This window comes from Lissotriton vulgaris, chromosome 3_1 (genome assembly GCF_964263255.1).
Source record: "Lissotriton vulgaris chromosome 3_1, aLisVul1.2, whole genome shotgun sequence".
NCBI classification, from domain to species: domain Eukaryota; kingdom Metazoa; phylum Chordata; class Amphibia; order Caudata; family Salamandridae; genus Lissotriton; species Lissotriton vulgaris.
The window spans coordinates 1,084,755,911-1,084,770,707 of record NC_141689.1 but is presented as its reverse complement, the minus strand read 5'-3'; the positions used below and the strand labels follow the sequence as shown (position 1 = coordinate 1,084,770,707).

The following is a 14,797-nucleotide window of genomic DNA, read 5'->3' as shown; positions in this document are numbered from 1 at the left end:
GTCGACTACTTTCTGAACCCAATGGTTAAAGCAATGCCAACATTCCTTCAAGACACAAAAGACGTCTTAAGACTCCTTCCAACGATACAATACAACATCGAAACCGACATCTTAGTATCGTTTGATGTTGAGTCTTTATACACATCAATCCCGCAAACCGAGACCCTAGAAGTAGTAGGCACATTGTTGGAGCAAAATAACCACCAATATATTACTCCAACACATTTCATCATGCATTTATCAGAGATTGCTATGAAGGAAAACTACTTCCGTTTTGAGGATACTTTTTACCTACAAACATCTGGGACCAGTATGGGCAGTGTTTTTGCGCCTAGCCTGGCGAACTTGTACGTTCATAATTTTGAGCAACAAGATGTCCTAGTACCCATCAATCCATACTTACCATCGTTACATATATGGAAACGTTACATTGACGACATCCTGGTGGTGTGGCACGGAAGAAGATCTAGTGTCATTCCACAGATGGTTGAACAGTAAGAACACCTATCTCAAGTTCACCATTGAATACAGCAGAACATCTCTGGCCTTTCTGGACCTGAGGCTACATGCCACTCCGACTGGTATTGAATCGGAGCTATATCGCAAACCAATGGCCAAGAACGCACTATTGCGATATGATAGTTGCCATCCGCGTGCCCTGAGGGACAACTTACCTTTTGGCCAGTTCCTCAGGGTCCAGAGAAATTGCTCCAACAAGGAATCTTTTGAGATCCACTCGAGAACCCTGGAGGCTCAACTGAAAGAGAAAAGCTATCCCAAGAAAATCATCCGCCAGTCCAAAAAGAGGGCGTCCAATAATAACAGGGAAGCCCTACTGGAAATCCTCCCACCTAAAGAAAAGACCGATCGCATTGCCTTCGTCAACACCTTCAACAGTCGATCAAACCAGTTGCAAAAAATCATAAAAAAACACTGGTCTATCCTTAAAACCGGAGGTGATGACATCGCCCAGCCCATGTTTGCCTACAAGAGAGGACCCAATTTAAAAGATCAACTAGTCCACACACGCCCACATAACAAGGAGGTGAGGCAAGTGGGTACCCTATGGGACTTACCACCTGTGGTTGGACACCATCCGTGTGGGACTTGCACCGTCTGTCCCCAGACCAACAAGTCTACCGAGATTGACATAGGCACCAACCGCCCATGGACACAAAGCAAGTTCACGAACTGCAACAGCAGTAATCTCATTTACTTGATTATATGTCCATGTCAATTACGGTACGTTGGCATGACGACCAGAAAGATACGGACACGCATCCAAGAACACAAAAGTACAGTGCATTGTCGGAAACAAGCTACTCGTCTTACAGCACACTTTCTGGAGAAGGGTCATGGTCCTGAAGATTTCTACTGGACAGTCCTTGAACAACCGCATATCCCTGACTCATGTGCGGATATCAGCCGTTTCTTGTTTAAAATTGAACAAAAATGGGTGTATCGCCTTAATAGCGACAAGGAGGGCCTCAATGAGCCAATACCCTGGATGTCCCTCTGATTGATGCTCTGTATAGTGTTATCCCGCACCACTCGAAAGTACCCTATCGAGTGTGGTCTCCGCTTGCCATATACTCTTATCTCTACATGTCAAACAACCTATCCAATATCAATGTGTAACAACAACACACATGGAACATGTTCTGTTACATTCTGTTTATTTCATGCAGTGTACCACCTTGAACAAGATCTTGTAATGTGCACTTTTGCCCGGTTTTCATTCATTAACTGGCGCAAACGCGTGGTGAACTACATTTCCCATAATCCCAGACACCACGTGACCGCCTCTTGTCACGTGACGTTCGGGGAGTAAATTGCGAGTTTACAAAACATCCTCGCGATCCCTCGCTGGTGCCCCCCCAAGCAGTACTGAAGACTGCCCGGAGACACCGACGGAAAGGTAAGCGTGCCACCGCGCTTCACCGTTGTGCGTACTGACAAGCTTTTTGACGCGCACACGGAGAAGCTACTGCTTCTAACGGCCGCTCCGTTTCTAGAGAGACTAGAGGATCTGCGCTCACCGCGCTATGCATATTCATTGATAAGCTTGCTAACACTAAAAATCAAAAGTACCTACTTACCTGGGACAAGGGTTTCCACATTATGTTACAGTTACAGAGACTACACGTATCGATCGGCATACAAGAACGGGGCATTCCTTCACAATGCTAACAGTTACACAGAGCAGTTACCGCTTTCAATGGGCTCTCCGTGAACTAGAAAAGGAACGCTTTGCGCTCTCTGTGGCGCTTACTGACAAGCCTGCTTTGTCTCACTTTTGAAAACCACCTATTTTTTTATCACTTGCCGGCATCTGAGACGAGACCCAGCTACCAGCACACAATCATGGTAGTTTATTATTATACAAACTCGTTTCATTGTTAAGCCACACATTCTCTCATCTCTGTATAACTTGGGAGACTTTGTATGCGCAAACATTTGGTATTAGTCTTCTCTGAGTTTGACGGATCGCGGCGGGGTGTCTACAAGTTTATCATCATTTGATACATAAGAGGTTCAGACCACCTCTTGTCTCCAAGTAAACTCTATTTTATTTCCTTTCACTTTATGAAACCCCTCTTTAAATGTCTTATGATTACCTTTAGAGCGGTGCTCCTTTTACCTGCGCTGCAGCCAGGTGGGGTGAAGCCTCTCAACCAACGGTAAACAGTCAAAATATCGAGTTTTTAATTTCGACCTACACTAATATCGAGTTGCTAATATCGATGGGACAGAATATCGATGGCCAGAATATCGACCCTAAGGTAAGTAATATCGAAATTACTAATATCGATAGCATATATATCGATGTAAGTAATTTCGATTTACTAATATGTGTTAGAAATATAAGTTAAGTATTTAAATTAATTGTCATAATATGTGTTTAATATGTTTTTATAATTTAAAAATATATAAGAGTAAATAATATGTTTTACTACCACAGCGGGTTGTGGGTTTATAGGGGAATAGGGTGGGAAGTAATTTATTTGTAATTAAATAATTAATTTTTCAATGATTAATTTATTTTGCAATTAAATATTAATTGGCAATTATTTATTTAAATTGATTAATTGATTAATTAATTGATAATTTATGTATATTTTTAACTAAATTATGTTTTACTACCACAGCGGGTTGTGGGTTTATAGGGGAATAGGGTGGGAAGTAATTTATTTGTAATTAAATAATTATTTTTCAATTATTAATTTATTTTGCAATTAAATATTAATTGGCAATGATTTATTTTAATTGATTAATTGATTAATTAATTGATAATTTATGTATATTTTTAACTAAATTATATGTTTTACTACTGGAGCGGGTTGTGGGTTTATAGGGGAATAGGGTGGGAAGTAATTTATTTGTAATATTAATTAATTTTGGGTAAAGGGGTATTTTTAGGGTTCAGGGTCAGTTTTCAGTTTTTGGGTAAAGGGGTATTTTTAGGGTTCAGGGTCAGTTTTCAGTTTTTGGGTAAAGGGGTATTTTTAGAGTTCAGGGTCAGTTTTCAGTTTTTGGGTAAAGGGGAATTTTTAGGGTTCAGGGTCAGTTTTCAGTTTTTGGGTAAAGGGGTATTTTTAGGGTTCAGGGTCAGTTTTCAGTTTTTGGGTAAAGGGGTATTTTTAGGGTTCAGGGTCAGTTTTCAGTTTTTGGGTAAAGGGGTATTTTTTGGGTTCAGGGTCAGTTTTCAGTTCTTTGGTAAAGGGGTATTTTTAGGGTTCAGGGTCAGTTTTCAGTTCTTTGGTAAAGGGGTATTTTTAGGGTTCAGGGTCATTTTTCAGTTTATGGGTAAAGGGGTATTTTTAGGGTTCAGGGTCAGTTTTCAGTTTTTGGGTAAAGGGGTATTTTTAGGGTTCAGGGTCAGTTTTCTGTTTTTGGGTAAAGGGGTATTTTTAGGGTTCAGGGTCAGTTTTCAGTTTTTGGGTAAAGGGGTATTTTTAGGGTTCAGGGTCAGTTTTCAGTTTTTGGGTAAAGGGGTATTTTTAGGGTTCAGGGTCAGTTTTCAGTTTTTGGGTAAAGGGGTATTTTTAGGGTTCAGGGTCAGTTTTCAGTTTTTGGGTAAAGGGGTATTTTTAGGGTTCAGGGTCAGTTTTCAGTTTATGGGTAAAGGGGTATTTTTAGGGTTCAGGGTCAGTTTTAGGTTTTTGGGTAAAGGGGTATTTTTAGTGTTTAGGGTCAGTTTTCCCTACTGTTGCACCCACTGGAGTGGGAATAGTAATTATTGTTAAGTAATTATATATTATATATGATTCATTATTTTTTTTTTATTAAATATGTATTAATATTTTTTTTAACAATTATTACATATATTTAAATATGTTTAAGTAATTATTATGTATTATTTACAGTTTTTTTATGTTATTTTAAATTTAAAAAAAATCGATATATTTAACAACGATATTTTTTACATCGATATTAAATTTTCGATATTTTGGTACTTACCATGTTGTACATAGGGCGTCGATATTTTTGCTATCGATATAATTACGCCGATATTTGTGTAGGTCGAAATTCTGTCTGTCGAAATTCTGTCATAGATCCCAACCAACATATATGGGTGAGTGTATACTAGAGACTGCGTCCTGGTATGAGTGAACATATTGTATTTTCAGTATGATTGCAAACAGGAATAATGTGAATAATATTTGATGTCCATTTGTTTCCTTGTTTGTCTGTCTGTTTGTCTTTCATGTTGGATCCAATACCATTATGCACTAACAGTATACGGTTGAGTACGCCTGGGACCCCCAGGTGATATTTTTTCATTATTTATCATTATTTATAAAGCAGTAGTGTATTTCCAACAAGGTCCTGAAGAATGCATTAGAAACTCTTTTCTTGTGAATGCAGAAACATGTCGACCACTATAAAGTGCGGTTATTAATTAAAACCTGCACCCACACCTGCCTTTTAATCTTAGGGATTGGGGGATATTAATAAAATTCTTTCTCCACCCAATTCACCTAATTTTACTCCTCACTTCTCACTTTAACCACCATACACTGCTTTTTTCATTAGCCACTAACATTCCTTTCTGTTCTGCCCTCATATCACATCTCGGTCACGGTAACAACTTACTGGCCGTTACGTCTCCTGGGTAAGGAGAACCCAAATGATGACAACAAGGGCGGTACAGTGTGGCTTCTGATGGGAACAATATTTTTCTCCACATACTCTCGAGCCTTGACTTGGCCTGTAATTACCTACTCTCTCTCACTGATGCTGTTCTGCATGTTTTGGTATAGTGGTCCTTTTGTTTGACTTACTGACTTATTCTCAGACCCCCAGATATTAATTGTTGTTGTATATTGAGTTCGGGGCATATATCTGGTCGGTCGGTAAACTTGCCCTCAGACCCTTCCTAATTGTTTGTTGAATGCTTGTAAATATGACCCTGGATCTCTCACCAGTGGTACAACTATGCAGTTTTTTTTAAAATAACGCAACCTTGGCAAAGGGGCATTACACGATAACCAAATTACATTAGACAAGTTTTTAAGGCATGTGAAAATGAAGCGATATCCCCTGAATCAACAAATGCGAGAGTATGAATATGATTATCAGTATAGGACGGAGGCTGAACATGGCTCCCCGGTACTGGAAGAAGTGGGTTGAATAGAAGGCTAGTATTAGAAACGGTGGTGTGAATGAATTTGGGGGTTTCAGGTCAATGAGACGGGAACAAACTTTTGAGTTCTGACTTTTTTTTGTACACGTGTCATCCTGGTGCTAGTAAAGTGAACAATACATTAACGCACTGGGCTATTGGATGACCTTTTCAGTTTATGCCTGAAAACCAACAACATGCAACTAAATCCGAGTGCAAAACACTTTGGGGCCCATTAGGATGTCGGGCTGATCGCCAACGCCATGCGGGCGGTGGCGATCCACCCGACATCCTTGCCAGCCCGCCATCCATTTCCTCCCTGCCATATTACTATGGCGGGGGGACCACGGCGGACGGAAAGACCGTCCGACGCGGTCGCCTTGCGACCGGGGCAGAAAAGGTTTAATATGGTGGTGGTGTCTATAAAACACCGCCAGCCATATTAGTATGGGCTAAAACAGATGCCTTTCCGTGGTGGCATTGGGCAGGCGGTCTTCACTTTCGGGGCCCCCATGGTGAAGGCGAGGTGGGGGGTGCACATGGGGGGTACTTGTGGTACCCCACCTGCATTTGCATACGCAATGCGGCGGGCACCGCGCGGTGCATGCCGCTTTGTGTATGCAAATGCATACATGCATATTTAGCATTGTGGCAGGCGTGCTGAGAGCACCGCCCGCCACAATGTTAAAAATGCAGGATGCACCCGCCACTTTGGCGGGCGCATCCTAATACCCCCCACGGGACCCCTGCTCTTATGGCGGGTGGTCCCATTATCTGATAGGATGGCGGACGGACTAAGTCCGCCAGTCATCCTAATGACCCCCTTTGTGTTTATTTTCAGACAAATATTTGGTATGGCAAATGTCACTCATTTTGGTAGCCTACGCACTGAGCTGTCAGCACAGGTAATGTTGGTTGCTGTTCACAGATACATCAATGCCACATGAAGATGGGAAAAAGGTTTGATAAATTGCCTGTGATGGTCACAGAATTTAACTGTGTGTCTATTGAGCCATTCTGCATGTGTAAGTAAGTGTGCATAGTACACAACTACAGATGGGGAAATGCTGCTGCTTTTGTACAATTGCATTTTTTTAATCTGTTTTTTCGCACTTCACTGCCATCAATTTTAAAAGCGTGCCATTCCCCTTCTCGGCCCTTGATATGGAAAGCTTCAACTTTTTCTAAGATTAGAATAGGTCACATGGATTTTTGGACATATCCCCAATGTGTAAACAAATTTTTGAGGGCATTCCAGCCTGGAACATGTACACCAATCTACTCCTGGACTCTGCAAATACTTCTACTCCCATTAATATCCTCCTGCAAGTACATTCTTTTACAAGTGTAAACCCATCTAGTGTCAAATTCAAAAGTAGTGTTCACCTTCGTAATAAAGGATATTTTATTTTTTTACACTAAATTTAAACATGCAAAGAAATATTGGTTTGAGTCGGGGCATTTTATTCATATGGACCTTATGTGGATATTGTCTGCTACGCCGTCACCCCTCCTGCCCTAGGTTATGCACCCCTGCATTAGTTGATGCAGGCAGTGCGGTTGGGGAAGTAGGCATCACTTCCGGGTAGCAAATGCCTTGTGCAGGCAGCCCTTGAACATTCCTGTGTAACAGGGGTGAGGAGGGGAAGTCCCATCTCTTTTACACACTTAACTCATTGGCGTTTAACAGACAAGTTCAATGCTTTAATAAGTATTTGGTTTGTTTATTATAGTTGTCAGACCAAAATACACTTGGCACTAGCTGAATAGACACATTGGCATTGTAAGGAAGGGCTATGACAGTATGCCATACAAAATAGACATAATATACGTCATACGCTACTAAGAACATTACCATTCTAGTAACTTGGGAATAATTATGTACATATTTAAACATCAAAAAAATCAAAATGTACAAATATCGTTATAGAAATAGTTTGCCTTGAATATATCATTGTGTTGTGCTGAATCAGGTTCCATGTTGCTCCGGTATCCTACAGAGAATGCGAGTGCCTTGAATAGTCCATAGTCAGAAGGCTTTGTAGGTGCTAAAAGTAGAGAATCCTCTGCGTGTCTCGCGTAGTTTGTCCGGAGTGGCAAGATTAAAGCTCTGAACTGTTGCAAATATTCTGGCATTATACTACATTGGATACTTCAAGAAGTGATAATGAGCCCAGCCCTGAACAAGTGAAACTCTGCAATGTCAACACAACATTAGAGTGTCACCATTGAAATACATATATGAAAAATAAACTGCGACTGGGGGCTATAACTCAGGTTCAAGGCCTTTAACAGCCATTATAGCCCATGGCGCCGGCCTATTGTGCTATATTATCAAGTAACGCACATGAGCCGAGCCAAGTGCAGCCGCAATCTGCCTGTCTGGCTCCAACTGCAAACCCTTGTCCCACAAGGTCTCAAGAGCATCTCTGGTTCACTGTCTCATCAATTGTAAATTGTGAGTCCAATCTCTTAACTCCACGGGCGTTCCTCCAATTCCTCACTTGGGATTGGACGACCTGAAAGAATAAGAGCATTGAATTTAGTTTCTGTTCAGACATCAAGGTCACAGAGCACATCTTTGTTTGCCTTGCCTGCCCCTGTTACAAATGAGTACCTTGCACATCCTTAAAGGATTTTTTTAATGAAAACACCAGCAATATTGTGTAGAAAGTATTACATCATAAATATATAGATACTGATTATATAAAACAAAAATACAAAACATTTAAAAGAGACAACATGTTTTCTTCTGGTTTTATTTTAATATTTTTAGTCGGATCGTTTTTCTCTCATTTTTCTCTCTTTTATATGTTTTGCATGTGTATTTGTTTTCATATAATCTGTGTCTGTATATTTATCTTGCTCTTTTATGGCCTTTAAGGCCAACGTGCCACAACAAGAAGCCAAACAAAATGACGTGTTCTAAACCATGGGGATCTGCTCATGGAGGTTTCCGACAAGATTTGAAACAAATCCTTTACTTTTCTGGAACTTACAAAGCATTCCAGGAGTAATAGTCCAACTTTAACATAGTGTGTGTTAGGTGAACAATGTCACCTCAGCAGGGCAAAGATTTAGACCAATTTAAAGGATATGATTTTGTGAGAAAATATTGATTTTGTCAAAACACAGAAACTGAGGGCAACAAAGGACAACCAGCCCCGTACAGTCAGCGCCTTACCCTACCTCCTTTTGGCATGCAGGAGCTATATAATCTTAAGCTTTCCCATGGCATTCTCAGGGCCATTGTTCTGAATCTGTCTACCCCTTCATGAAATAAATGTACTGTTTTTGACGGCTTCCGCTGGTTTTGGTAGAGGGTTGTTTGTTTTGGGGTGGCCAGAGTCCGAGGCGGAGGTGTACTGTGCACGCATTATCTTTATATATCCCCAACCATAGATAGCAAGCAAAGTTGTGCTGTAAGTGTATGTACGACTCATGCCTTTGCGCTATTGTGGATAAGAGGGAACACATTATCTTCAGAGATGGGCACATGGGCACGAGGAATTTGGCCTCTTCCCTATCCTTCCTACCCTACACTACTTCTTGGATTTCTACATAGCGTCCTTGCATACATTTTCACCCGGCTGCAAAGACTTTAGATCCGACCTTCCAGAAACTTGCCAATAGCTCCCATTCCAGGATAAAATGGCATTTAAGGTTGATTCGCTGTTGCATGTGTCTACCCCTCCCTTAACCCATTCAATTTGATCAATCAGCTGAGCTGGCCAATATTAGTTGAAATCTCCAAGCTTGGTTGGAGTTTTAGTGTTGAGAAAATAGCTATGAACATGTAGAGGATTTAAAAAAAATAAAGAAAAATTAAACCTTTAATACTAGAGTTGCCGTGTTTCCAAACATTCACACTTTTGATAGATAATGATGGAAACGAGCCACAGGGAAGTCACACAATTCGCCAGGATCACGCAAAGTGTGGGAAACATGGATTAGAACTAAAGCGTCCTACTTTTGCAGCTGACCACTGAGACACTAGACCATGCCTCCATGCCATTCAACCTAAATCTACATCAGCAGGACATACAAAATACACGTCAATGGAATGAGTGACACACACCTGTGCATAATGGAGTGTATGATCCTCTTCACCCACTTGGCTTGGAGGTCCAAACACACCAGGTTTCCGTCCTTAAGAGTGGCACTGTTGGGAAGCAACAAGGAACAGTCAGAACATGCATCAGAGCCCGGTGTCTGCTCCAAGCAGGCATTATCCAGAGTGGGACAGGCTGCAGGCAGGCAGGTACTTACATGACTTCCATCTTGATGCAGTGTGGCCCCTGTGGGATGAGCTCAATGTTGGCGATCTGTTTGCCGGGGAAGGGCTTGGACTCGGTGTTGATGCACTGGCAGCGCAGCTCGGCCCTGTTGATAGTGGCCCCTGTGTGAAGAGAGGCGCATCCTGTGAGATACACACAGGCTTCAAGGGCATTTGTCCACACAGGCAGCAGGCATAGCCATTCGAAAGGATCCATCCACCGCCAGGTTTTTTAAATGATAGACACACAACCACTCAGAAGCCTGCAAAGAGCCACATACACATCCACACTCATACATACACTCACAGAGCTTTAAAGGCACACACACACACACACGCCTGCAAAGCACGACCCCATAGACACAGGTCTTCAATGATATATAGACACAGAAAAACACCCACAGGTTTAAAAGGGTCCATACACGCACACAGGCATTCAGAGCGCTCTGTAGACACCCACAGGCCTTTAAAGGGATATGCACATACACAAAGACCACGACATGCCTTCAGAGGGATGTACACACAGGCATGACGCCACACCAACATGTCTTTAAAGATAAACACATACGGATATTTGGCCATTCCAGGGAGTACACGACTATTCCTGTGTAATTTTGATACATTATTAGGTCTATTTAATGTCATGTTTCACAATGTTTGCTAATCCTGACCATAAACGTGAATTTAAGACCTTTGAAATGACTGGAAGTCTGATGGAAACATACACAACGTGGGAAATGTACGTGAACAGTAATGCTCAACGTACACATTGCTTCGTGATGATCTTTTAGGACGTCCGTTGTATGCAGGCAAACAATGAATTATGCGCTTCTACAAAAGCGTTATGCCACTCACAAAATGTTTCTGCATATAATGTGCAAAATTTTGGGAAATGCATCTGCATTACATTTCGCTAACATTTTGTGCAGAATGTGTATGACATCAGTGAGAACAAACCGCAATGTTTTAAAAACACGCACGCCAGCTTCACGGGAGTAAGTGCAGCACGTTCAGGGAGGTCTGTTCTTTTGTGGAAAGTCCAACTACCTCAACATAAATGAATACAATTAAATAATTCCAGCGCTTAACGACGGTTGGTGATTGTTTTAGGCGTGAAAGTGATGTCTTACTGGCAGGCATCTGATTGACACCTATGCGCGCTGTAAAAGTGCTGGTCGATATTCTACGACTAGTTACAAATGGTTTTTCCAGGTCTCAGCTGCGATATAAGGGTTTTTGGACAATGGAGTATAAATGCCCAGCCCCAGCAGAAGAACAGTTAAACACAAATACCCACTGGACCCCGCAGATAGTAATAACGCGCCTTAAAATGCAACTGATTTTTCACGTCAGCAGCTGTCCAAAACTACATATACCTGCAACGAATTCCGGGAGAAATCTGCAATTTGCACCAGATAACCCAATCCGAGCTAGCATAATACGGACTTGTCTTGTCACAATAGCTTTCTGTGAGTTGTCTTGTGCGGTGCACAATAGCTGCTGTTAATTTGTTAATACTGGTTAAGGCTATACCATGCACAGCTGCCTTGTGTTTGCAAATGAGCACAATATGCACATACGCATGTTTTCCTGCACATGGAGCTCTTTCCCAATGCGTGCTGATGTGCACGAAGTGTGCATAAATAAGCAAGGCACGGAAACTTGAGCGCTTGTACAAACGTTATGCATCACGAGCAATTACAACAGACCACCTATATTGCACAATACATTTGCAAAGAAAAAAATAACCAGCAAACGCCACAAGTTCAGTTGCCTTTTGGCTCTTGACAAATATTAAAGGGCTAACGATATAACTAGTTTGTTATCGAAGCCTGACAGCATTCTTGTCAGGATTCAGGCTCATCACTATCGGATGCCCAACACACGTTGCAAACGCCTGCAGACCACATACACATGTTTTCAACTCAATCCAGCTGCTGGCACAGGGGCAGCTGTGGAACTGGTATTAAGGAACGGCCGGTTGGTTTTAGACACGGCTGGTCTTAATGTATAAATGGCATGTGAGGTCGATTCGGGTGCTCTCTTACCTTGTGAGAGGGCTGCAGCCGCGGCCAGCAGCGCCAGGATCGCCAGGCAGCTGTTCATGGTGACTTGCTGCGGACAGATGTGTGATGCACGCTGCGTGGATGGTGCAGAGAGCGCGCGGTCTGCTTGCTGCCTTCCTTCCTGTTAGCCTCTTGTCTGTCGGAGCTCGTTTACTCTTTCCAATGTTCCCCACTTAGTCCTCTACGCCTTTTATCTGTGGCAGATAGGTGACGCCCTCCCCCCCTGGAGATAGGACACCCTGGATGCTTTGCTGGGAAACTCTCAGGTTAGCAACGTGCCCTGCCCCTCCCCCAGCCCTCCAATGAGTGAGGAGGGAGGGGGCGCCCACTGAGGCAGTCAGTCTGAGGAGGAGGGCGGACCCCCCCTCGAGGCAGCCTGCCAGGATGATCGCACTAGTGCTAACACGAGCTAAATGCCTGAAATCCCTTATCCGGTACACAGTATTTGAGACGTCTCTTCAAGGAACATGTATATATTTTTTATAATAAGTAATCTACAGGAAATTGATTAATTTTACAAAGTTTTATCCTAACTCTACCCAGAAAAAAACACATTCTGTAATGGTAGGTGCGGTGTTTTAAATGACTAGGTGCTCTCAGGCACTATGGGGCAGATATACAAACCCCTTGCGGCACTTTTGCGTCATTTTTAACATGGGAAAAGTGGCGCAAGGAGCTGGAAATCTGCCCCTCAGTACCTGCTTTTCTTAAATTTGAAAGGGGGCAGAAGTACCAGCACCTTTTCGCACTGCTGTAAAACGTTTGATGGGAGAGTACCGTGTAGTATAGTGCGTGATGGGTAACTCAGTATCATAGTATCAGAACTGTATTAATGTTAACGATCTAGAATTGTAGAATCTTATGATGTAGCAAGTATTCCCTTTGTGTCATTTGACTGCTTGTACCTTGTTCGTGTTGAGTGTCCTTTCATGCGGGGGTTGGAATACAGGACCTACAAACTTGATACTGGTCTCGAGTCTTCAATAAGATACCACATACCGCCACTTCTCATTGATAAACACAGGCACCCAGACAGCACCAGCTTTTGGCATGGGCGAGCTGGGCTCAGGCCCAGGGCGCCAATCTTCAGAGGGATGTACGGAGCTGTCTGTATTCAGGTTATGCAAACAGCAGCAAACCTCTCACCTTTCTCCAACCTCGGTGCCTCTGCGCTCTCGTTTCTTTCAGTTTAAAGCATTTCTGAGATGGGGAAGGTCCGAAGATATCTGTGTTTAGAGGCCATTCACTGGGCTGACAGAGACAGACCTGTGAACACAAAAGCCCAACCCCCAACCCTCCGCTGCCTCATTCTATTCCCTACCACGCTACCATCAGCAAGGTCGCCAAATTTCACTCCGACCAGGGCACTATCGTAGCAAAGGGTGGCTAAGCACACAGTGGCAGTTAGTACCTGCACTTCTATCCAATACGGCCAGAGCTGCCGACTTTGGAGCTGGGGAACAGGTTCAAGCCTCGGCGTTGGTTCAACATCCTGTAATTCTGGGAAAATCACTTAATCTCCCTGTGCCTAACAAAAAAGAATGCGTCCTCGTGTAAGGTAATTAGTGCTCAAGTAAAGCGCTCGAATGTGGCCTTTTTACCAGATTTATATAGCGGAACTCAACCCAAAGGTATTGGAGCGCTTTACATGAGCACCCCTTACGTTACATATTCACGCACGGGCAGGACTTTAAGTGAGCCAGGTCTCACCTGGTCTGAGCACCAGTAGTTTTTTTTAAGGGGGGCCTTGAAACGAGTCTCTATCGGGCTCTGTTTTGTGCCCTGACACAGGCAGTCCGTTTTTTTTACCCCACTGCAGTGACAGCAGGCACTTCGATGTGCACGAGGTGAGAGTTGTAGAGGAAGGGAAATCCTTTAAAGAGAGTCATTTTCTGTCTGGATTTCCCTTCTCTGTTTGAAACTCAGGAGCAGCAAAATTGTTGTGGTGTCACCAGATCTTTAAGTGGAAGTTTTTTTAAATATTATATACAAGCCATAGTTGCTGCTTATTTAGGTTATGCAACTAGCAACCATTGTCAAAGCCAATAGTCTTGACTTGTAGGTATGATGTTACTTGTTGTATCATATACCTGGAGCAATGACAGGAACAGCAAAATCCAAGTCGGGCGGCACACTGTGCTAAACTCAGGCAGATTTATGAGGCCGTTGCGCCTCTTTGCGCCGCAATTGCGTCACTTTTTTTGATGCAACTGCGGCGCAAACAATTCGCCCTATTTACAACGTGACGCATCTAGGAGATGCGTCACGTTGTAAAGCACTGCGCCATAAGGAGGCATTCCTGCGCAGGGGGGGGCGTTCCTGCGCACAAACGCCTCCTGAAAGTGGCTGAGTGAAATCTATGAGATTTCACTCAGTCACTTTCAGGGCAATGCTGCGTCAAAACCCTGCGCCTGCTTGAAGCAGGCGTAGGTCTTGACGCAGCATTGTGCATATGGTGTACCCCCGAGCCTTGCTGGAGCTGCGTCGCGCTTGCGACGCAACTCCAGCAATGCGCCACATTTCCGGCACAGATGCGTCACGCATCTGTGCCGTTTTTGCACCATGGGTGGCGGAGCTGTGGCACACTGTGGCGCACGTTAACTGGCGCATCTCTGGGGATGCGCCAGTTAACTTAAATCTGCCCCAGTTTTTTAGTTGACATGTTTTGTTTTTAAGCCACGCCCCTTGGACTTTGCAGGGGGTCCGCTCAAGTTTCGTCACGCCACTGCTTTATGGTGGACTCTCTTGGCTAAAAGAAATTAAACAGAGGATTCATTTTTGGGGCCGGAGGGTGGCCCACTGAAATATAGAACCACTCATGAGTAGAAT

At 43.2% G+C, this 14,797-nt stretch overlaps 1 protein-coding gene across 1 annotated transcript; it reads right to left on the bottom strand.

The window, feature by feature from the left end:
* Positions 1-7,329: 7,329 nt before the first annotated feature.
* Positions 7,330-12,137, bottom strand: LOC147727454 (interleukin-8-like). Its single transcript, XM_086961528.1, has 4 exons — positions 11,951-12,137; positions 9,896-10,025; positions 9,705-9,788; positions 7,330-8,145 (listed from the first exon to the last, which is right to left on the bottom strand). Exons 1-4 carry the CDS (start codon positions 12,006-12,008, stop codon positions 8,127-8,129), a joined length of 291 nt encoding a protein of 96 aa, XP_086817654.1. The 5' UTR covers positions 12,009-12,137; the 3' UTR covers positions 7,330-8,126.
* Positions 12,138-14,797: the final 2,660 nt, after the last annotated feature.